Here is a 25,513-nt window from a genome sequence, read left to right on the forward strand (position 1 = left end):
TGCACTGTCTAAAAACATCACCAGAGGGTTTTAGCTAACTGAGTTAGCCCAGTTAACTAAACTGAGCTAACTCAGTTTAGTTTAAAAAAACTTCTAAAAAAACTTCTTTAATATTAAGACAGGAGAAAAGACAGTAAAAAATGATGAAGAATTGAAAAAAAGAAACCCTTAAAATGATTTACTGCAGTAAACGATTAATCAGTTATTCTGATGATTAATTGATTAATTGTATAAACCGTTGACGCATTCTACTGAAAGGGTTTATTTTTACTGAAAAGTCTCAGACATATTGCTAAGATCCCAAAACACTCGCTGCGTCTAAATAGAACTGATGTGTTAAGAGAAAGTATTTCTACTTAAAAAGGTATATATTCAATTTTAGCTTCTCCAACCACATACTTAAGCAGTATCCAATATAAATTTGAATACATTTCAGATGTCCTACCTTATTATTTCTAAAAGCAGCAGCTATTTTCTTGCCTTGGTGCCCAGGTCTGGCCCAGGTAAAGCTCACAGAGCGCCAGTAGACACATCCTCCTATCTGCACAGAGCAGCTACCAGTGGAGTTATCTCTGTTGCTTCTCTGATTAATGCCTTTCCTGCTGAGTCTGTGGGTTTTGGTGGATGGCCCTTTCTTGATCTCTAATTCAGCATGACTTTGTCCTTGACTTATGGGAAAGTTTCCCCAGATGCTGCTCGTTGGGGCTGTCGGTATGTGGACAGACTGAGGTTTATGTGTTGGACATTAATACAAAAGATAAAAGTTCCTTTATTGATTCTTATGTTTTGTTATGGGGATGGACAGTGGAGCAAATGGTAGCACTGTTGCCTTGCAGCAAGAAGGTCATGGGTTCAATTCCCAGGATTCCCCAAATTTTTAAGGTCCAACTCTTATCTCACAAAGCATGCAAGTCTAAAGCTGGGATTGGTCACACATTTTTGGAAAGGTTTCCATCAGTGTCTTGGTGTTTTACCTCCCTGAGCCAACCTAATTAGCAGAACATATTTGAACGGGAGGAATTAAACTAATTCAAATTACATGCAGTTACTTCTGCATTGCGATTTATGTACCCTGACATTGACTTTCAATATAACTAGGTGCAATAACAATAAAGTGAACTGAACAGAACAGATGAGGTAATTAAAGGAATGATTTCTCATAATATTTAGCTAATTTGTAGATGGAAGTTGGGCACTTTTTTTCCCCTAACAGTTTTGTGAGTGCTTGTCTTTAAGGGCTTATCGTATTATGAAAAATCAACTTTTTTGAGTTTTACACCATGTTATACTGTCATCCCCCCAACAAAAACATGCCTGGAGTTTTACTTTGAGTCTTTCAAACGTTAGTGTCTTCTCCAGTGCTAAGACGTTTTCTATATATTTGGTGTTTGAATTATTAAAATAGACAATGTAAGTCTTTTATAGAGTATCTTGAGTATTTGGTGATTTTAGCTTTTCGCATGTGGTTGTGGTCACTAGCTCCCGTGAATCTCATGGATCCACTGTACTTTGAAGAAGGCCTTAATGATTGCAAATCATCATCTATAATATTTCTTTGAGGAATTTGAATTAATATCAACTACCACAACATTGGATTTCCCTTTGGGATCACTAAAGTATTTTTTAATTTGAATTTGAAAAAGGCACACAGATATTGCAATGATTGTGATTCGAAATATTGTGGACATCTGCTGAAGAGGTCTATATAAAGGGTTTTTGGTACTATTTTTACTGAAACATCTCAGACATGTTGCTATAATCCCATAACACCCACTGAGTTTCCATTTACCACAAATTTGCTCAAATTGGAATTAGAAAAATAAATTTGCTCAATGGAAACAAGCAGTTTTTTAAAAACCTCACGTTTTTTAGTAAAACATTTTTTTTTTTTTTTTTTTAACTAGGATGAGGTGGTTTTTCAACCATATCGAAATTTATTTACTTCATGAAACTGCGATGGAAATTTTTATTTTTGCATCACACAAGTCACATGATCAACAACCGGATGTTACTACTGGCAGAAACTACAAAGAAGTCGACAGGAAGTGGTAGGAGGATGACGGTGCCACATGCTTTTTAATGACTTATTGCACCAACAAACGTATTAGTGTGATTTTAATTGCGTTTCTTATTGAATGAAAACACTACAATAGAAATATTATGTTTTTTTGGCATTAGCAGAATGTAGACAACATTTTGTGCACATCTGTAATGGAAATGCAGCCACTGACACATATGTTTCCTTTAATGTGAGCAGAGTAGCGTGCCAGGTGTTAAATGTACCTCATTGACGTCTATCCCGTTGTTAACCGACCAGGTGGTCTGGAAACACTCCAGCATGCGTTGTTCCAAGGCTTTGGGCAGCCGGTGCACCCTGATGAAGTCCTTCAGGTCCTTGGTGCGGGTGTGGTACAGCGAGCGGCGGGAGTACATCCTCTGGATGATGGCGGTCACGTTACCAAACACCACAGCGTGCATCAATGCTGTGGGCAGAGGTAAGCTTTCTCGTTAACTTCGTCTGGTTAAGACGAGGGACAATGTTTGGAAGGACCACAGTTTCAAAGGTCTCACAGACTCAAAGGTCTCCACAAACCTGGAGAATTTAGAATGTCTAGATTATGATTAAAAAATAACTCTGAAATGCAATAAATCTTTTGCATTGTGCAGACAGAAAAAGCTATTTTAAAGCTCCACACCTCCCTTTCTATTCTACAATGGCTTACCAGGGCCATTGTAGCTCGGAAAAAAGAGGTGTACATTTCTGCCAAAAAACTCACACTTTTGGATTCATCTCAGAAATTGTCTTACAATAACAAGGACATTTCTGAGTATAAAATGTGGAAAATTTTGCTTGGAAAAAACTCGGAAATTTTCAGGTTAATCTTAGAAACCTTTAAGAAAAAAACTTGGAAAGGTCTGAGTTAAAAAAAAAAGGCTGACTTTTGAAACTCACTAATTTCCTTGTATTTCTAGACGATTTCTCATCTCACTCTCAAAGTATTGCAGTTTTTTGGAGGAAATGTACTCATGTTTTTTGACCTATCTACCACAGCCCTGATACGCCACAGTACTATTCTGATGGTTCTTGATATTGTAGTGAAACTTTCTCAGTGGTCCCTTGCTTTGAGCTTTGCTGTGAACCGACCCACAGCCAATCAGCAGCAGAGAAAAAGTTAAGCGAGCTAAAAAGTGGCAGAATCAGCGTCAGATCGCAGGACATCCACAGTTCACTGACAGACTAGAGACTGTCCCCTCAGGCAGATCAACCTGTGGCACATTTAGGCAAACTCTGACTTTAAAGCGTCTCTTGGTTGCAGCACAGAGCGCCTGTGGGCAGCAGCTCGCCACGTAGATTCAGACGGGCTAATGAAGCTGCAGCTTGTTTTGACAAGTGATCATGATTTGATACAGTTACTCTGATTCCTCCATGCTGAACAGGGCTTAGGATAAGTTCACATTTCTGTCTAAAATCCAGTATGTTACCGAGTGAAATTTATCAGATTATTTTAACCATGACATGCTGTAACCTGCTACTATTTTGACCCTCTGGCATATTATAGCTGAATCTGAATGTTTTGTATTATAATTGGACTGTATGTGACTTGAATGTTCGACCTGACAACTGCTATGCACCCACTTAAATGGAATGAATAACACCAAAAAGTACAATTGAGCTTATTTCCCTAGCATCAACTTAAATAAACCTGCAAAAACATCAAATCTTACCAAGTAATTTTTATCTGGTTTCGTGTGTAAATATTTTAGTACACTTTAAATAAGATAACATTTAATTGCATGTAAACTATAAGAGTCAAAAATCCTTTAATATTGATTAAAAAAAAAGTATTATTTCCACTTGTAGATTATTCCACTAAGGGGAAAAAGGAATTACTAAATTAAACAGCCTCCTTTCTTGATGAACAGTTACTTTTAAGTGAGTTTTATCTTATTTCAAGTATTAAGCATTAATAGTGTATTAAGGAACAAAAATACTTGGCAAGATTTTGTGTTTTTGCAGTGCAGGTTGTAATTTTCTTGTTCTAGTACTGATAGGATACATTATTGAGTTTTTGCTTGAGCTTTAATTAAAATATGCAAAACTATGCAGCATTTGTATCAAGATAAGTAACTGTAGATCTTAGTAAAACTTTATTGGCTTCGAGAAAAGCAACAGGGCCAATTGATATGATGTCAGTAGTATTTTTGTAATTAAAGAATATATTTCTAACTATGCAGAAAGAAAGTCTCATATATTCCATTTATATAAGAAAAAATGGGCATGTTTTAAGTGAAAATACTCTATTTTTAAGGCAATTGTGGCTTCATTGAGGTGAGATACTTTTACTTGTTTCAGAAAGTCTTGACAAGCCTCATTTTCTTGTTCTGTTGGCCGATAAGTTTTCTCATTTTAAGTAATGTATAGCTTATTTTGGAACATTTTTTTGAAAGGCGAGTTTTTGCAGTGTACCTCCTATAAGCATGGTGCAGATGGAGAAGATCTTCTCTGAGTCGGTGTTGGCAGAAACATTCCCGAAGCCAACGCTGGTCAGGCTGCTCAGAGCAAAGTACAGGGCCGTCACGTAGCTGCTCCGGGTCGACGGGCCCCCGCCCAGCATCTTCAGGCCCCCCGAACCTGAAATGTTCCCATAGTCTTGGCTCGAGTTCCAGGTGCCCTGCCCCGCGACCTCTGACCCCGACGCGTTCCACTGGGTGCTGTTGGCTGGGAGGCTGCTCACTGCGGGTGGGGTCTGTGTGGTCAGAGGGGACATGAAGTACGGGGTCCCCAGGCGCTTTGCCAATTCATAGAGCCAACCTGTGAGGAGAAAAGGCAAAATATACACACTGCAAAAACACAAAATCTTACCAAGTATATTTGTCTCATTTCTAGTGGAAATACCTCAATACACTTGAAATAATCAAAAAACTATCTTAAAGTAACTTTTCAGCAAGAAATGAGTTTGGTTTAAGTTAATAATTCCTTAATATTGATAAAAAAGTACAAGTTGCACTAGCAGATTATTTCACTTAAAACAAGACATTTTTCTCATAAGTGAAATAATCTGCCAGTGGTTCTAGTACTTTAAATCAATATTAAAAAAATATCGGCTTAAAACAAGCTCTTATATCTCACTGATAAGTTACTTGCAAGTAAATATTGTCTTATTTCAAGTGCATTAAGACATTTACACTACAAATGAGAACAAAAACACTTGGTAAAATTTTGTGTTTTTGAAGTGCACACCATGATAAAAGACTTGGATTCATTTCTGAGTCTTTTCCATGAAAAAAGATGAAGTATTTTCAGTTCTTTCTACTCTACAATGAAAAGCCACCTTTGAAAAAAATATTAGTTGCAAGTTAAATTCAACTTCAACCTGAATTCAGTGGCATAAAAAAAAACATTTATTTCAACTTAATGAGGACATGTTCTCTCTTTAACTCTTTATTTTGTGCAGGTATTCATAACTCTGGAGCGATTTTTGCTCCATTACTAAAATATTGAATATATTTTACTGGGATTTTATGTGACAGACGCACAAAAAGTAGTGCATAACTCTGAAATGGAAGGATACGTCATTTTCTCAAATTTTTCATAAAAGGCGGGACTACATCCAAACAGGCGTTTTGAGCAGCTGAATGGTTGCCATGGAGATTAAAGGACTTCTTAAACATGCACGAAAGATCAAAGCAACACTCCAGGTATGTTTTTGATGAGTGGATAACATTATAACATGATGTAAAGGTAGAGAAAAAATTAATAATGATACATTTTACTTAACACTGCCCCTATAAATTTCTATAAATTGAGTAAATAAATAAAGTTTGTGGTTGTAGGATAACAAAATGTGACTAAAGTTATGCGTAGATCAGAAGGCTGTAAGAACAGTGCTAGAAAACGCGTCCAGGATGAGCAATATGAAACACGCAAAACATTTAGATAAAGTCATCAGATGTCCTCAGTGCACAGGAACAAAAGGAAGAAGGAAAACGCTGTCATTAGAGAGTAAATGAAGGCTGTAATAAAACCCAGCGGAGTCTGTGACAGCAGCAGCAGAACGCAGTAGAGGGATGTTCTGATAAGAATCACACAATGCAATATGGATGAGTCTATTTATTGATCCCCGGCATCCAAACCTCCAGGGAGTGAGCTTTTGTTCGCCCGCCAGCATCAATAAGCAGAAGTGACAGCGGAGCGGCGAGCGGATCCCCACCAGAGCTGCTAAACCGTCGACATCGGAGGATTTAACACCTGAGTAGTTTCTTGATTACATCGTCATTAGTGCAACTTAACCTCTGCCAAGCTCTGAACACACGGGCCTGTCTGGATGTTTGTTTCACCAAAGTGTGAGCAGATGTGGATTACAAGGGGAAAACCCAAAACTGATTGCTGATTTTAATAGAGGACAGTATCAGTATGTGACTTTCAGATCACTGATCAGGTTATCAGCCCGACAGCTGCACAAAACCTGTTCATTTATTAACAGGGCCTAAAAAAAAAAGCATTCATATGGGCGTTTTACGCTTATTGATTGTGATTATAAATCAATCACAATCAATAAAATTACTAAGCAAACTCTGAAAAACTGCTATTTTACTTTTGGGATTAATAAAGTATATTCTGATTCTGATTGAAAAATATTGAAAGAACAATATTTGACGTGAAATAATTGATTGCTAAAATACTCTCCCCATGTAAAGTAACAGATTTGTAGATCTAACTCTCTGAATGAGTGGCTTACAAAAGTCAAAGCAAATCAAATAATACTACTAATAATAACAATAATAACATATCAAATAATTTTTTTGGTCACATTTTATTAATACTGTTTGTCTCTGAACACTCAGCTGTTCAGAGACAAACATGATCTGATCTTGTGGAAAGCTTTTCTTTTTCCTCCACTACATTATATTACTCTGTCATCCTGAGATTTCTTTATTATTATTATTATTGGTTTTCAAGCAAAGAACAACAACAACAACAACAAAAATCTAAATATTATCAATAATAAAAAAAGAATCATGCACAGTAGATACTAACTGACTGGATATTACTTCTTGTTGAAGTAGTATGTGTTTATAACTCTATAAACGAGGGAAATAAAGTTGTAAAAATTGAAGCTGTTTTCAAAGCTCTGTGTTTGGTCCTGTGTTGGTTCTGCCTCTGTCCATGGTGCTGATGTCTCCTGTCCCTCTAGTTAGGTGGAGTAAACTTTCTCTTTCAGCTGTCTGTGTACTGAAATCTGTTCAGTGCTTTGCTCTTCCAATATGAATTTCCACATATTGCTTTCAGGTCCAACATGTTCTGTTGGCTCAGGTCCTGTTGGGATTTAACACACTGTCTTTTTTACACCTCTGTCAGATGAGCTTACAACCAGTCTTTCCACTACATTTTTGCTCAGTTAATTATCACCTTGTATCTAATTATGTGCTGTCTATATACACCGTGCGCTCACTGGTTGCCAGATTTTTTTCTAAGTCTAGCTCTCAGCCTTTTTAGAGGTACGATAAAAATGGGCTCCATGTTTCTCATCCAGTGCAGTCTGGCTTTTTGTGGCACTTTCCTGTTATTGTCGACATGTAGCTCTCTGCTGAAGTGAGCTAATGCTGCTGTTTTCAGTTGATGAAGTGAGTGCTTAATTAGATATGTGGTCCATTTACAATTTAGAACAAAGGTTCTCAAACTTGCATGAAAGAATCAAAACAACATTTAAGGTATGTTTTTGATGAGGCACTAATATTAGAAAATGCAGTGATGTCGGGTCAGACCAGGCCTGTCATCATAACAAATTTTGCTGGACAATAATTTGTCCAAGAAATTATTGCGATAAACAATAATATTGTTGTTTTGAGACCATTTTCGAGCAATAACACATTCTTACAGATCAATAAACGTTCAATTTTGATGAACTTACCACTGGAACTGGAAAACATTTTAAATACCCCAAATAAATAAACAAAACAGAAACAACAAATAAAATGAATCATGTAGTCTCTGTAAACAAAGGTATCCTTCAAAAATAATGGCCGGTCAAGACTAAAACACGAAACTGAAGACTTCCATCATCCATTTTTTTGGTAGAAAAAGAGAAAAACAATTTATCATGCGATTAATTGATTTGTTGAGTATTTTGACATGGCTGGGTTAGAGGTCGCCTAAGTGTTACAGACTTGAGGAGAAAATGTTTCTTTCAGTTTTTCGAGGGTGTGAGATTCGACTCTGAGTTGAAGACAAATATTGGAGACTTGGAATAAAAATGACTTGTGACCACCTGCGGATGAAAGTCAAATCAGTTCCTTCATATTTCTGTGCACCAACCCTTCCTGCCACTTCAATCTGTATTTGAAAGGGACAAAATCCACATCCCAAGATGTGTCTCCTGTATCACACAGGATGTATTGCTTCTCCACTGGCTGGGTGAACTCTTAACCACACGCTACGGCTCTGCAGTCTGTAAATTATTGATGAGAAGACAGCAGCAGCAGAATGCTGTCCAGTGACTGACAGACTGAACAGTCCAGCGTATTCTTGCTCTGATATCAGTCCTCCATTGTGAATCTCAGCTGGTGGCAGGGAAAGGTCAGGCCGCAGGCTGCTCTTTGTTGTCCCCTGGATTACCTCGGCCTTTCTGAATGGTCAATTGAGGCTCTGCTGACATGAACCGACCGCAGAGCTGCGGCGCGCCACCGCTTCACTGAAAGGACAATGACAGATCGGACGGTGCGAATGGATGAGATGGGAGACTGAGAGAGGACGATACGACGGGATGCGCTGAAATCAGAGAAGAAAAGGAAAACACGGCGCGCCGCAGTCCACAGATCAGAGAACAAACTCATTTTCAGCGTCTTCCGTGTTCTTCGTGTCGCTGCTAAATATAAAAGAGAAACAGAAAGCTTGAGTGTCGCCTGAGGTCACAGTCAAAAGGATTCAAGTTTGCTCCTTTCGCCCTTGGAAACTCCCTGTCTGTGTGTCTGTACATGTTCATCAGACTGTGAGTCAGGGTTTCACACCGCCTGCAGGACTTCACGTTCTCCACTGAGACACGCTTGTGGAATTATAAAGTTTGAACCACAGATTCTTGATTTGTCTTTAAAGCAAGTCGAATGTAGCTGAGAAGCAAACATGAGCAGGACTTTAGGGAGGAATGCAAAACAGACTGAACTGAAAACAATGCTAATGGAAGGAGGACAAAAAACACCAAATAAAAAGTAACAAAGGATATGAAATGCTTTGCAGGCAAAGGAAAAAAAAAAAGACTAAAAATGTTAAGGGAGTTTTTTTCCACAACTGCCTTTTCAAACACCAAAAACCAAAATTAAAGAAAGTAGGGCTGGACGATATAACTGTAAAACGTAGAAGATGTAAGTCTTTCATGTCAGCCAATGTCAATAACACTGGGTTAGGAAAAATATTTTTTGGAAGTTATCTACATTGTTTCAACTGAATTATGACTATGTTGCACCGCTGAACATAGTTCCTGAATAAGGTCAGGTTTTTATTCTAATTTGGTTTGGAGAAATCGGATCTTCTGACTAAATCGACAGTGATTGGTCCACACAGGAACAACAGAGAGGAGGAGTGTGTGGAAGGAGGTTCATGGAAAAACATTCAGACGCTGTGCCTTCTCTGGTTTTATTGTTTGATTTGGTTTTTATAATTACACAAGCAAACACAGCCAAGATAAGTCAAGATTCATTTAATTTATGTGAGCAAAGTTTTGATCAGACTTTATATATATATATATATGTAAAATCAGGATTTTACCATAGAAGAGAATAGATCTTTAACATTCTTTCAACGTGATCGAGATTAGAAGTGCAATTATAAAACAGTTTTTTTTTTCCTTTTGAGAACAAATGGATGAACAGCAATGATAAATGATGAGTGATGAAAAGGAATATTGCCCACATATTATTTGAGTGATTATAATAAAACTGACAAAGAAAAATACCAGTGTTACCGGTCAATGTGTTTTTCATGCTAATTATCACATCGTATCCTGTATTTGGCCAATTTTATGAAAAAATGATAAATGATTATGGGTCTGTTCAGTTAGGGCTGTTCAAGGTTGTAGCACATAAACAGTTTCATCAGATTTGATCTTGAGGCAGTTTTTCAAACACAACACTGGATGTTAAAACGTACAGCTGAGGCTCTCGCTTTGACGATGATGATGAAATTTATATTGTGAACATGTAAGCAACAAATGTCAGCAGAGTAAAATAAGATAAGAAAGTAAAAATAGGAATAAACATCAACATAAAAATAAAATTGTAATGTTCAGTTGGAATAGGAATAATTAACTTCTTATTAAATCAAACCCCCAGTTGACTCATCAAGCAATTCAAATGCTTCCCATGTTATAAATATTTATATATAATTTGTCCTCTATGTCACAGTTATCTATTCTGCATTTTCCAGAAATGTTCAATTAATTTGCTGCCATGCAGTCTACAGCAGTTCTGCTAACTGTGTTCAGTCAAAGCAGCTTAAGTTTGTAGCCGCACAGGAAAGAAGTTTTATGGTGCATTCATCATTAAGCTTTCAATATTTCAGCAGCCAAATCAACTTCTTTTAAAGCTTCATCATGTGATAATGTTACTCCTTCATCAAAAACATATGTGGAGGGTTGCCTTTATTCTTTCATGTTTGAGAAATCCTTTAGTCTCTCTGGCAACCAACTGTGCAAAGTGCCTGGTTGGACCTTGCACCGCCTTCCAGGACAAAACTCCTCTGAGTTTCCAAGCTTCCGCCTCTCAGAGCCTCTCCTGACTCATGATGCCTCCATCCAGCTCCTTCAGACTAGCCAGCAGCAATTAGCAAACACCTGGTGAAACTGTGCATCAGTTGAGCTCATTATAAGAGCTACTACTCAGTGAAATGCTGGTAAAAATGTTGTTAAAGGGTTAATACAGGAGCCATGTTGTGATGACTTCCTGCAGGGGGAGTTTCAGAAAGATCAGGAGTTTCTTAAAGAGACAGAGGCCCAATTTCAAGGCGTAAAATTACAAAGTCAAATTTCTTTTAAGCCAAATTTCATATATGCCACCTCTTTTGTATCAGCTCAAGGTAACATAGTTACTTGATTGTGCTATAAAATGCCACTATGTACCTGAAAAATACATAACACTGCCCCTTTAAATTTGTAAAATGTGTGAAAAGCATGTCTCATTTTTCTTCCCCCCTCAGAATGTGGTTTAGCATTGGCCATGTGCATACAATTCTAATAAAATACATCCAAAAGATAAAATTGACAGTGAACTGTATGTAAGTTAGAACTGAAGAACAAACATGCATGGATAGTAAAAGGGCCCGCTCACCGATGTCCGAGGAGCCCAAGCTTTCGATCTCCTTGCGACCGATGTAGTACCAGACACAGGCCATCCAGTGGGCCAGCAAGGCAAACATGGACATGAGCAGAGTCAGAACCACGGCGCTGTACTGCGAGTAGCGCTCCAGCTTCTGCAGGAGCCGCAGCAGCCGCAGCAGCCGGACAGTCTTCAGCAGGTGGACCCTGAAGTTCTGCACACAGGGGCACAACAAGAGGTCAAAAGGTCAGTCTGAAAAACAAACAAGTGTTCTAAAACAGAGCAATGACAACTATTTCATTTATATATCAGCTGGATGGATTGATTGATGGAGAATCCGATGTTTTTCAGCTTCTAATAAAACTGAACAATGAGTCAGTTAGCATTTAGCTGAACTAATTTAGCCCTCGGTTCTTTACCTTTTAGAATTCTTTGCAGGTGAGCGAAACTAATTAGAGAGGAAATGTGTTTGTGTGCAACAGCAATATGAAAGAAAGGATGATCCAGTCATTTGAGAAAATGGGACTGTGTACATTAAATAATAGTCAAGAGACTGTCTTTTGTAAAAATAAATAATAATATTTGTAGAGGTTTAGGTTACACAAGTGAACTCACCACAGTGACATTGAAAGCGTAAAGCAGGTCAAAGGGCAGGGCAGCAACAAGGTCAACAAAGAGCCAGGTGGTGACGTAGTGGACACAGATGGAGCGGGCGTCGTAGACCACCTGACCCGACGTGCTCACAAAGGTCGTACGAAAGTTCAACATGATGTCTGAGGACAACAACAACAACAACATGCTGTTAAAAAAACAGATACATGCTAACAATGTTCTGCTAACCTTTTATGTCCTAAATTTAAAATCTCCGACTAAATATTTTTGCTTATTTTAAGTGAAACGCAGTTCTTTAACTGTCCTGTGAGTAAATATATATTTACCTCTAAACTGTAGATTAGAACGCATCAGACAATAGAAACATGCCTTGGTATAAAAGTAATTGAGTTAGAACAGCTGGTCAGATCACTGGGGTGAAACTGTCTTAACTGCTACACACAGTGTCTCCGAAGGCGCGGCTTCGTATTTTTCTAAGGTAATTAATTTCTTCTTTGTGGCTTTGGCTCCTGATGATTATGATAAGCAGTTGATATGATTTTATGTATTTGATTGTTTGAATAAAATTCTGGATGATTGTGAAGTTGAACAGTGACTCTTCTCCAGGTGGTTTCACTTTTACACACGACGAGATAACAACGAGCAACAGGTAGTAAATATATCTCCTTTCTCAACACTGGCAAGTTGTATTCGCAATTTACCATCAACTAAAATATTACTCCTCAGATTAATTTCACTCCCTGCTACGGCGGGGAGTGAAATTACAGTAATAACCCAATATTGGCTGGAAAGCGCAACATCTCCCCTTTCAGAAACTGTGAGAGTTTTTCAAATAGTGCAAAATGTGGCAGAATTACAGTACTGCAAATTTGGCTGGAACTCCAGCGCCCCATTCAGGACTTAAAGGGTTAAAGAAACAAATCAGATTAGCGCTGTATATGAGAGTATCCAAAAGAACACCAGTAGCTCTTTCTTTTAAGATCTCACATGATGAGGTTTACAGGGAACACAACTCATTCTGGAGTGAACTTAATACATACTCCCAACGTTTTAAACCTGACATTAATGGTGTTTAATCTGACAAAATAAAACCAGAGGCTCATGTGATAACCATGAAAACTAATTTTCTTGCTCGTCTAATTAGCCAATTTTTGGCCAGTAACTTTGCAGCTGAGAAGCTGGAGTTTCATGTATTCTGTCATGCTTCTTTAAATAATAATAAGAAAAAACATCAAATGCTATTTTTATTTGCGTAAGTGAAGATTTTATTTGTCTGCATGCCAGACAAAAATCAATAACATGCTGCTTTAAAAGGTGCTTCTGTGTGACAAACAGTCTGAATACGTCACATTCAGCCTCACTTTCCTTCATCATAACAAACATGTTACTACATGGTAATAAATATCACGTGATTACATAACTCATATGCTCATTGGTGAATGACTTCATGAATGACTGAAAAATAGTTCAAGTTGAAGCTGTGAACATAATCTCAGAATATTTATATTTCTTTATTTTTATCATAGCTGAATAGAATCTAGAAGTATTCGTGTAAAAGACAAACCGGAACAACACTGCTGCCCAAAACTTTATGAGTATGGTGGTTGTATTTCCATTCAGCTAAAACTATTCCATCTTTCTTCTTTTAGGTACGAGTAGCTTTTATTCATCAGCAGCTGGACAGGAATGTTGTAGTTTCTGCACTGAGTCTGTTGGCTGATATCTCAGAAGACAGACAGGCAGGAAAAACATCACTGCTGTGATTTTGTTCAGCATATCTAAGTTACATAATGAAGCCTTTAGTGTAGACTCAGCTTTAGTTTAGAGATATGCACATGCTAATGGCAATTTGTATCCACACTATGTTGTGGGTTTCCATTTGTTAAAGCAAAGGGAAAAAACCCCCCCCAACGTTTATGTTCTGTTTTTACACAAACTTTTATTTATTTGAAACTTTTTCGGTACTTCTGTTGAGCAATGCCCAAACGCCAGCATCAGTAAACAAGCAAGCCCTCATTAGGATGAAGGCCAGAGGGTGTTGGAGCAATTTGGGTGCAGTGTGTACTTTTACTCTTCAGCAACATATCTGCCACGTTTTAGCTTTTAGTGATTTATATGAGTTCAGATTCAGGTTGAATAGACATCCTCAAAGCGCTTTTAAAGTAAGGATTCGGTGCACTATTTTGAATTTATTGTAAGTTACGTGTCGAGTGAATGTGACTTGAGATACGAACAAACACCACCATAAATATTTCATTAAATCTTTTTATTTTATGCATTATTATTAGTATCATTGATATGACCACTCCTCTAGATAGAATGGTGATGAATTCAGGAAGTCATCAGAACATGACTCCTCCTGTAGTAACATCAGAACGTGTGACTCGCGTGATGCAAAAAAAAGTGTTTCCATTGCAGTTTTGCTAATTAGATCTATTCTGATACGGCTGAAAAACCACCTCCTTCCAACTCAAAAGCTTTTTATTGAAAAGCGTGGATCTTTTCAAAATTACCACGTTTCCATTAAGGAAATTTATTTACATAATTTCAATTTGCCCAATTTTATCACCCTCCCACTCTTAAGAGACGAGGGTCACTCAGAAACTCACAAGCCTTTTCACTCTGTGTGCAGTCCAGCAGGGTCGTACTGACCCTGCGCGTGAAGTTTTTTTTTTTGTAAAATCGCAGCCCCGCTGTCAGACTGTGACATTTTCCTAAGACCATCAGAGTTAATGGAAACTCAGATAACGAGCCGATTTCCGCACTTCAGATGAAGCATGAGTCCACTGGAACTAAGAAAGAGAGAAGCTTGTCAGTTTTTCCAGATGTTTTCTTTGATCAAAATTAATGTTAACTAAAAGAACAATATACAGAAGCGAGAGTTCAAGAACATATCAGCTTCAGATCATTTAGTAGAAACATGTTACCATACCGAGGTAATAATAACACACCTCTGTTCATATTTTGCTATTCAAATTTCAACTGCTCATTATCCTTCAAAGTGCAACTCTGTTTACTGAGCATAAACAGGAAGTTTATGCTCAGTAAAAGTGAGCTACCTGCTCACTTTTACAACCCTTAAGTGTCTTTATTAAAAGCATGAATAAACCTGATGGAACAACTTAAACTTGAACTCAAAGTATTGATCAGCAGTCTTGGCCTATTTGTCCCAACGAATGGGATATTGATTGACAGGAGTTACACATCTCACCACAGTTGGTTTCCATAAATCCAATGGTGAACATTCCAATAAAACTAATTGTGCGCTGAAGAGATCTCACACTCACAGTTAGACCGACAGGAACAAAGAGGCATGCTGGTTTCTTGGAAAAAGAGTCGGCAGTGAGAAGTAATGGCCTGATGTAAATGGCTCATATCCTCTTACTGCATCGTGCATCATTAAAAAGCTTTACAGGTTTTGTAGATGGAGGATTATTGGCTGACCTCCAACCGGCAGGAGGCTAACACAACGACCAACAACGTTCTGCCAACCGGTTTCATATCAGATACGATCGAACGGTTCACATTGCTTCCTTTTACTGCTCACTACACCAACGCTGGAAGAAAATTCCTGGAACTATGCAGGCAGAGGAAAGTATAAAAACTAAAGTGTAAACTCAAACTTTTCTAAACTTTCTTAACCCTTATTCCACCTTAAATCAGATCATGTTTGCTCCTTGTGTTCATTTCATTTGTTGTTAACCTTTTAACTGTGGAAATTTTCAGTACAGTTGGATTTACTGTTTTATACTTTTTGACAATATTGCTTTATATTATTGATCACATTGGAATGAGAATGATTTATTCTGAACTATCTATAGAAACACTGAAAAGATAGCTGCCTGGTTTCTCCTGACAGCAGATCTCTTTTTCTCAGAAAGTCCTGATCCCTCTTTACCCGACCAAACCCTGAAACATCGTCCTGCTGCTGGACTCTGCTCCAACGTCTCCTCATTGACTTTTTGCTCTTTCTGTTGTGGCAACAAAGATTCCTTTTAAATCTGAGGAAAGCAACAAAGAGCACAACTCCTGTACAGAAATGAAAGAGGATTGGGTTTATTCCTGGCATTAACTAACTAGCAAAGGGTAATTAAAATATAACATTAGTATTCTTGTTATTGGCCTTAATGTGATATGCTGGCATAGATGAACTAATCATCATTTAGCTTTAGCATTACTCGACACACAGTTTGTTTGGAAGTAAACTCAGTAAAGTCTTGTGACTTTTGGCTCTGGCTATTTGCTGCTCACCCCTCTGTGATCAGACCCACGGCTGTCAAAGTTCATCTATTCGCTCGTTGTGCGTTTAATGACGGCTTGGAAAATCATGTTACCACATCTTCACTGAAACATTGACCAATATATTTGATGTGTAGTTGATCATTTCGATGACAAAATGTGACGTCTGTTTCTGGTTTCTGCATTGGTGACTGTATGATGTTTTTATGACTTTGCATTTCTGTGCTTTAAACTGCCGTGTTGCTGAAAGTGACAAATCAAACTAAATCTGTAGGAGAACAACATGAGCGAGTTGTTCATTTCATTTGTTATTGACCTCTTAAAAATGATCTAGTCATATCTATGTAAGTTTATTTGTTTTTATTGAGTTGATTCTCACCTAAAATGAAAAGGATCTCCACCAGGATGTCGCTGACACTGGGTGGATTTCTCGAGGCGCCGCCTTCGTCCCGCCCTCCACTGAAGCAGACGTTGTAGGGAACGGTGACGGCCACGTAGAAGGTCGCCAGCAGAATCAGCCAGTCCCAGCCGGCCTTGAAGGTGCCGTAGTGGAGCAGGATGAAGCGGGACTTCTGGATGGCTGCTACTTTGTACTCTGGGATCGGAGGTTTCTGCCCAAACATGTTCTGTATCGGATCAAAGGAACACGGTTGTTAACGGCAACATCACGTCAGGGCCTCGAGTTTCCCCTTTTACTTCCTGCTCACAGGTTTTATTTCCAAAAGTTGATCAACAATGGAAAGTGATCTTCTTTCTGTTATATGGCTGCCAAAAACTCACCCAGTCATTTCCGTTGGATTTAATCCTGAATTTATATAAAGCACAGAACAAATTAGGTCAAATACTTTGGGAAAAGGCCTCGGCTGGTATCTTCAAACTACTTCCAACTTTCAGCATTTCCATACAAATAGAAACTGAAACCCCATCTGATTTTCATATCTTCTGAAAAAACAAAACAAAAAAAAAAAACAAAAAAACAAACCAAACAAAAACAAGATAAAAATAGCATGCGGCTCTCTTATATTTGCAAAAAAGTTTGTAAAAGTCAAAGCACGTCTCAAAAACTCTAGAATAGTGGGAATTATACAAAACACAATCTTTTTTATTATTATTAAGACTGCATGCTTATGATTTGTCTTGATTTAATTTAAATATCAAGTGTTTGTTCAGCCTAATATTTTACAATGACACTTTCTAAAACCTTTCAGATCTGGGCTGCATGTTATTGTTATGCTATATATTTTTTGACTTTGAAACTACATTTGCAGGTTATAGCAGTTTGAATTACTCCGACTGAGAGGCTGCAGAAGATACCGGGATCAAAGTATGTCCAGGGTTTAAAAAGTTTGAAGTTGCTAAATGTTTCGTCTTGCTGTCCTTGTGGTTTAAGCTCCTTTAAGTGAAGGCAGAGAAAGTGCTGGAGTCTTGATGGAGCGCTGCCTCACTTTGTAAAAAAAGGTTACCTTAGCCTTGGATGATGTCTATGGAAATTATCCGAAGACAGGGAGTCTTCTGCTGCTGTTTTCTGTTCAACTGTGTTCACCATTTCTTTCATTTTATCTGCATTTGTAACTTATAGAAGGAATCTTGTGATGATGATCAATGTATCAATATGTACATTGTTTTTGCATCAAATATAAGCAATTCTACAAGTTTTCTTTCAGTAATTATCAGATTTACTCAAATTAACAATTACACCATTTCCATTGTAATTTGACATTTGGTAAAAAGAAAAAAAAAACAACAAGAAAAAAAGTCTTGTATTTTGATAAAAAAAAAAGTTTTGGTGCTTTTAAAAAAAGCCAAATAAAAATGCATTTACTTCTCAAAACTGCAATGGAAGCACTTTTTTTCATCACCAGTCACCAGATCAACAACCGGATGTTGCTACTGGAGCAAACCATGAAGAAGACAACAACAGGAAGTGGTTGGAGGATGATAGCATCCCATCACTGCACATGGCCAAATCATAGATATGCTGCATCACTGCCACCATCCAATAAAAACTCACTTAAGAAGTTTTGTATTTATTTTTATTGCTCCCTCCAATCCCTCCATGACCCTCTATCAGACAGAGTGGGGGGATCCACTGTGCAACACTCTGCAAAAATAATTCACATTCTGTCATGAAATGTGGTGTGAGGTGGTGAGGCAGCAGGCAGTAGACCCAGGATGAGATGAATGATGGTAATTCAATGATGAAAAAAACACAAGTCCAAAATCAGGCAGCACAGCTGAGCAGAAGGCTAAGGCTCAACACTGGCAGCACTGGTACACGAATGGACAGCAAAACCAAAAACCGACAGACAGCAACAAACGATCAACAAAGTCCCGACAGAGATGCAGAGACACAGGTGACATTAAATACACAGGAGGTAATCAGGGAACGAGACACACCTGGGAACTATCATGGGGAGACGGGAAAACACGGAGACTCAGAGACACAGAAACTCCAAATAAACACAGAGAAAAACACAGATCACAACACATTCTGATTTTTGATATTACAAAGAGAACTTCAATAAAAAGCACTTTTCAAGTTTTCCCATTACAATTTTAAAGAAAAATTCCTTCTAAAGAGAGAAATATTTATGAACAACAGCAAAACTTTCCAGACAGGTTCAATTGTCCCCAAACGTAAATGTCCCAGCAGACTCACTGCATGGTCTGACTGTCCACTGCTCCAGATACACTGCAGAAAGATTCTAGATCACTAAGACTCCACAGTTATTGATAGGACAATTTCACAGAGCATCGGCAAATATGGTTTTAGCACTATTGTGCTAAAGAAAATATTTTCTCTCCCAAACAAAGAAAAACATAGCAGCAGCACGGAGTTTGTTTTGAAAAATTGCATCAGAGCAAACCATAGAACCTCTTCTGTGTTTTGTTCAGAACAAAGTAGAGATTTTTGGCCAAGTTTTTTTTTTTTTTTTTTCATCAAAGCACCTCAGGAAGGATTAATGACTTGCAGTCACAGTTCACCACAAAATCCACTGAATACCAAGGAAGACGAGAACCAGGGTGGACATCTCAGCAGCAGCAAACTGCTCAAAGTTCTGCCACTTTCTTTATCACCCGAGTCAGCAAAATAAGAAGTTCTTTCCCCCTGGAATCGGCCAGATGTGAAAAAACTGCTCATGTCCTTCAGAACATCTGTTGGGGTTAGAGCTGCTGGCTGCACTGGAGCACACCGACAACTCATGCAAGAAGAAAAACAACAACAACAAAAAAAAAACTGAGTTTCTGCTCTGAAACTAGAGTTCATTTTGCCTTCTTGTGTTTGGATATTTTATCTTCTGCTGCCTCTCAGACGGAATGAAGAGTTGTTGAAGGTTTAAGAGATTTTAATTTGGCTGAGAGACGAATGAATCTCGAAGAAAAGCATTTTAATATCTCTCACTTAATGATGTCCTCCAGCGTCTAATACCACACGTGAAGAAACGAGGACATAATCTAATTACTAGACGTCTTCAGTTCTTCAGGTGTCGAAGCGTTTATTTGATTCTTATTGTTTAATTAGGAAATATTAATTCCCTTAAACCTGTGAGTGATTAGAGAGGTGGAGTAGACTGGAAAAGTCTTTGCTATGAAAGAAGCTCTTATTTCCCAGAGAGCATTGTTGAATTTAAGGGTAAGAAGAGCTTTATGTTAAGGAGGAAAACTGCCTTTTCTTCATTCTCAGTGAAGAATATAAGTGCAAATGAAAACTGAGTGAAAAAGCTTTTCTTTTGTCTGTTTGATGAGTACGGAGCCAGATTTAGACTTCGGCAGAAACAAAAGGCTAACGAGTGCGTGAGGAGAGGAGAACATGTCAGCTCATCAGTGGAAACTTTTACACAGGACACGGTAATAACAATGTTATTAACAATTCCTCTATGTTTTCCTCCAAATAAAAAATGCATTTCTAGATTCTGACTCCCTTCCTTCTGTACGACAGAGAGCCTTGCCTAATGAGATGAACATAATGGAAAAATAATATTCTTGTTTTATTTAGAAAAATAAGATTACAGATTACTGGTAGAGTTAGTCATTATTTATTGGCAAACATTAGTTCTATAGTTTGAAAGATAAAATTGATCAACTCTGAAGGATAGTAGACATATATAAGCAAGATAAATGCAGATTGTCCTTGAATTTCTTAAGTGTCTTCCTGACTTTGTCCTGGTTCTGGTCGTGTCCTTGACCTGTTTTCTGTTCTGTCAGGTTCCAAATTCAATTAAAACATATTTAGAGACTGAATTTAATGTGCTCTCTAGATCAGAAATGTGAAGCTCAAGGCTGCTAGCCACATGCAGCTTGAAACAATACCGTTTGGCCGATGAGATAATTTCATAATTCTAGCATTAATGATGGCCCACCAGTAGGTTATGTGGTAATCACACCAACCACACTACATAATCCATAATGCAACAGAGACTCCAGCTGAAGACGAGGCTGCAGAAGTCATCGCCAAGTAATTATTAATATTTATGTAAGTCTGAACAATGGGGCAAGTGGAGCCGCTCTCTTTCTATCTATCTCCATAACAACCATTAGATGGAAACAATTCAGGCTATTTGGTTACATGCTTTCCAACTGGGTGTCATACAAACCAAAGGATGAGAATGTGGACTAGTATATCATGATGTTGTAAGTTTATTAAATTATTATTACATTTTATTATATATATATCATGCTTGAACGTTTTAAGCAAAAATCACAATAGCTGCGTTTACATCGAGCGTATAATTGGGCAATTTGACATTTTGAAATTAAATTTGCTTAATGGAAACATTAGGTTTTTATTTTTTTTATTTGCAGAATTAAAATTTTTCCATTTTGTAAAACTACAATGAAAATGCCTTTTTTCAAATCACCCAAGTCACATGATCAACAACCAGATGTTACTACTGCCAGAAAAGATGAGGATGAAGACAGGAAGTAGTTGGAGGCTGATGGGGTTTCATATTTTCAAATGATTTATTGAGCGAACAAACTTATTCACTCTTGAATGGAATTGTTTCTTATTTAATGGAAACACTGTAATCGCAAAATTGTGTTGTTGTTTTTTTGGACAAAGTTTTGCTCACATTTGTAATGGAAACGCAGCTGCTGATGTCTCAGCCTAGAGAGATTGTTTAAAAAGATTCTTCTCTCTGTGAGCTCCGTCCTGGAAAACTCTTACAGAAAACTGAGTGCTGTTCTACTGGTGGAGTCATTGCTTGATAGTTTCTGTATGAAGGAATGTTTTCTTCATGTGGGATTTTTATCCACTATCCTCAAAGGATGTTTGGATTATTCTAATTTTCAAAACAAAGAAAAGGGCCAAAACTCTGATATATTTTCACATTGAGAAAAATGATGTTGTAGGGTAAACTACATGTATGTGAAGCCACCCCTTGTTTGCAAGAAACAGTAAAAATCATTGATGATGTGACTAAATAGTTAGGAGGAAGGCATCATTTAATGACATTTGTGAAAGTAGACCCTCCTGGGTAATTTGTTTGACTTTTATTTCTTAAAAATGTTCTTTTATTACTATTCAAAGGGAATTTAGTCTATCATAAGCTTAATAAGAACAGTGTTTAGATCATAATAGATATATTTAAATTTGTTTCATATATCAATTGTGCTATGTATGAGCTATGACATAAGGTCACAAGTAGAAGATAGAAGTGTAGACTTTTCAGTGTGGGAACAAATAAAGCTGAAATGGTAGTTTTGGGGTCAGTTGAGCCAGTAGATGAAGGCAGCGTTAGTTAGCGACCAAACTAAACTAAGGCTACCTTCATCCAAAATATAAACAATGCCTCATTTTACCCAAGTCTCCCCAACTTCTAGAAAATATTTTGGATTGAGGTCAAAAAGTTTTCTAACTGCAGGAGAGCGTGTTTGTCTTTTTGATTGGTTTCCACCCAGCTTTAGATTCTTTCCCTCACAACAAAGCAGCAGAGATTCATCCACGCCGTCGCTGGGAAACTCACATTGTTGATCTTGAGCTTGCTCTTGTCTTGTTTCTGCAGGTGTCCTGACAGCTGATAGAGCACGGCTCTGCTGCGGCGCCGGTTGGCGTTGAAGCCTGGAGGGCGAGTTACCTGATGCACCTGCAGACCCGTCTCCTCATCTGGGGATGAGATGGAGACATGCTGGTTTTCAATTCAAAGAGAGAATTTCAGTCAGTGTCTGTCTGATCCTGTGCATGTTGATTTTGTTTTTAAACAGACTGTCTGTTTCTGACCTGGGATTGACGTTTTGACAGTGATATTTTAGTGACTGACAGATAATGCCGTTTGACTCAGTGACTGTCAACCGTAACAATGATGCAGCGTCAGTGAAACCACCTGGTCTGTTGTTCGCGTACTTCTTTTGTGGTAATAGCTTACCTGATATTGACCTGTGTTCTGCCTCTTTATTGACTGGAGCTGTTGTCAGTGTACAATTCAAACAGGCTTCCTATCTGTGTCCACAGAATAGAATCAATACTAATGACAAACAGCCCACAAAACCTCATTCATGTCATCTTTTCTTTCATGTGAACAAAGGTCTCCATGCAGGAAAACGAAACAAAAGCACACAAATGGATTAAAAAGGGGGGCTTATTCTCATAATGGGTACATTAGGTCATCACCCGGGCAGAAGATATCTTCTTGTTTATTTCATTTCCTATTTGAGATGTTCCCCTGCCCATAATATGCTATCTTTCTTGGAAAGTACCCACCCATGTAACCAAATCAATTCATTCTCTACAAGTAAATGAAATTTGTTCACAACGTCCAGGAGAGATCCTGAGCATTTTAGAAAGAAAGCAGGGGTGTCTGTAGCTGTATAGTACAGTGGACGGTATTTTACAGACAGTCCAGTTTATATACACAGTCTTTAAATGTTACAAAGTTTTTTGAAAATTTTTATTTAAATTTGAAGTAATAAATACAATCAACTTGAAATGATTTTGTATTCATAACACATACATGAAAACCAACGGAACTGAACAAGAACCAGAAAAACCTCAACACAAACAAACAACCTAAAATATAGCCAGGTTTTAGCAGTGCAACTGGAAAATACAACTTAAAAATAATTGGTAAAAATAATTCAGGGCAATTCAATAAGGTGTAAATATTTTTAATAAAGAAGTAAGATTTTCTTTTTTCTCCTCCAGGGGGTCTTTTGTCCCTTATTTGAAAGTAGGCTGACAGGGAAGGAGAAAGAAATGTGGTGAATGTCGACGGGTCCGGGAATCGAACCTGCGACGGCCACATTGAGGACTTAAGGTCTCCAAATGTGGGTCGCGCTATCCCCTACACCACTACAGCACGCCCAAAGAAGTCAGATTTAAAGCATTTTTTGACTTAACCTAATATAGGGACTTTTAAAACAATAAAAAAACTGAATAAAATTAGGAATTATTTTAAAAAAATAATTCCCAAAAATAAAAAACTCTCTTTGGTTTGTATTGCAAACACAAGGGAGTTTTTATTTTTTATTTAGCTTCACCAGTTCTGATAAAGTTTTTCTTCAGCATCGCTGAATTTTCGCATTTTCCCCAAAATATTTTTAAGATAGCAGGTGTCGCGCCACAAACTGTAACGTGAACTTGACTTAATACTTTTTAACAGATGTGATCACAACACAAGACGAACATATTCAGGGAAAGACCTGCACCTGTTTGAACAGATCTGAACCAGATGTTTTAAACGTCCATATGTTGAGATGAGGAGAATGTTCTTGGCAAATATTTTGAAGAAAGAACAAATCTGTCTGTGGCTAAAGAGATGAATTTTAGACACATATTTTGAGTGGAAGGTGCAGAGCAAAGGCAAACAGAAGAATCTGACAAGCGCTGTAAGAAAATCTTGGTTTTGGAAGATGAATTGGAATTTTCTCACAGTAAGTAATTAAAGGGGGAAACAATTTCAGTTCTGATGACAAAAGCAATGTTACAATAGATTTCCCACTTGTTCCCTTTTCATTATTTTTTTAAATTAACAATCCAATATTTTTTGCCAGCTTCCATTAACAAACCCTGTCAAATTCCAAACAGGACAAGATTTCATGCTCCTTTTGTTCTCCTTTAGGTTTTGTGGTTGTTTTTCCACAGTGTGGGTTCTGAGAAATGTTCCTTACTATTTGTCCTTAGCTTCAAATTCGTTTCTTTTCCATGAAGGTGGAGAAAGCATCTTCATATGAGTACATCTGAAGAGACCGAATGTTGTTAAAAAGTTACTTATTGTAGCCTCACTTATTTCAGAAAGGGAAACTCATATAGATTCATCACAGAAAGACGGAGATATTTCAAGCCTTTGTTTCTTGTAATTTTGCTGATTAAGGCATAAAAATAATACAAGTGTATACAAAATCCCCTTGTATACAAAATTAGAATACTAAATAATCCATCCATCCATTTTCTAACTCCCTTGTCCCTACTGGGGTCAGCAGGTGTTGGTGTCCATCTCCAGCAAACGTTCCAGGCGAGAGGCGGGTTCACCCTGGACAGATCAGTCTGTCACAAGAATACTAAATTAGATAAATAAAAAAGCATTATATAAAACATAAATGTCAGGCTTCTGAAGATTATGGTAATTTCTGTGTTCTTTGTACTCGGTTGCGGTTGCATAAATGAATACATCGGTGCCGGTGCGGAGAGCTCAGGGTTACAGTAGTTTTGTGTTTTCCATTATAGTTTAATTTTATTTTGTTGTAACTTTTTGTCTGAGTTTTAATTAGGTTTCAGAGAGTGTTTGCTAACTTTAGTTACCGTAGTTATTATTAGTAAAATATTGCTTAGTTTTAGTTGAGTTTCTTTTAGTTTTATTAGTATAGCAGTAGTTGCAGAACTCATAAAGGTCAGAGTATTATTGTGATTATGTATACATCGATTGGATAATTAATACTCAACAGAAGATACCACTTTCTGCTCTTTGTCATTAAAATAAAAATATCTAGGACTTTTCATGAAGGTTATTGAACATGTTAATGTTTTCTGTAACATAAAATGTTCTGACATCGTAAAGTCCAGCATTTCATTTTCTCTATTGAAGGCTGTGTGTGTCCTAAGTGTCATTAAGCAGAGGCAGCTCAAGAACAGTTAATTGTGTGCGTGTGTGTGTGTGTGTGCGTGTGTGCGTGTGTGTGTGTGTGTGTGTGTGGCATCAGCTGGCCCAGCTTGATTGTCTCAGTCATCTCCTAAAAGCCAGAGCTCTGCTGGACGTTGTGTAGGTGGGGGTTAATTAGCTGGGGGCCGACATCCGTTGTTTATTAAAAAAATATGACAGAACACACGGAGGCTCAGAAACATGCATTTAAATCCCACACTTGGTAAATATCTCGGTTCAAAGTTGTCCAAGGAACTAAAGAAGGCATTTTAGATCGGTTT

At 37.7% G+C, this 25,513-nt stretch overlaps 1 protein-coding gene across 2 annotated transcripts in view; it reads right to left on the bottom strand.

Annotated features, from left to right (window-relative positions):
- Nucleotides 1-25,513, bottom strand: part of kcnh3 (potassium voltage-gated channel, subfamily H (eag-related), member 3) — a 154,811-nt gene that overhangs the window by 21,435 nt on the left and 107,863 nt on the right. For both annotated transcript variants that reach the window (XM_044131139.1, XM_044131140.1), the window contains exons 4-9: nt 22,125-22,264; nt 16,538-16,784; nt 11,923-12,080; nt 11,320-11,521; nt 4,469-4,813; nt 2,284-2,483 (exon numbers count right to left, since the gene is read on the bottom strand). In XM_044131139.1, coding sequence (XP_043987074.1) covers nt 2,284-2,483; nt 4,469-4,813; nt 11,320-11,521; nt 11,923-12,080; nt 16,538-16,784; nt 22,125-22,264 — 1,292 coding nt within the window. The remainder of the gene's footprint in view (nt 1-2,283; nt 2,484-4,468; nt 4,814-11,319; nt 11,522-11,922; nt 12,081-16,537; nt 16,785-22,124; nt 22,265-25,513) is intronic.

This window comes from Gambusia affinis, linkage group LG11, assembly GCF_019740435.1.
Source record: "Gambusia affinis linkage group LG11, SWU_Gaff_1.0, whole genome shotgun sequence".
NCBI classification, from domain to species: domain Eukaryota; kingdom Metazoa; phylum Chordata; class Actinopteri; order Cyprinodontiformes; family Poeciliidae; genus Gambusia; species Gambusia affinis.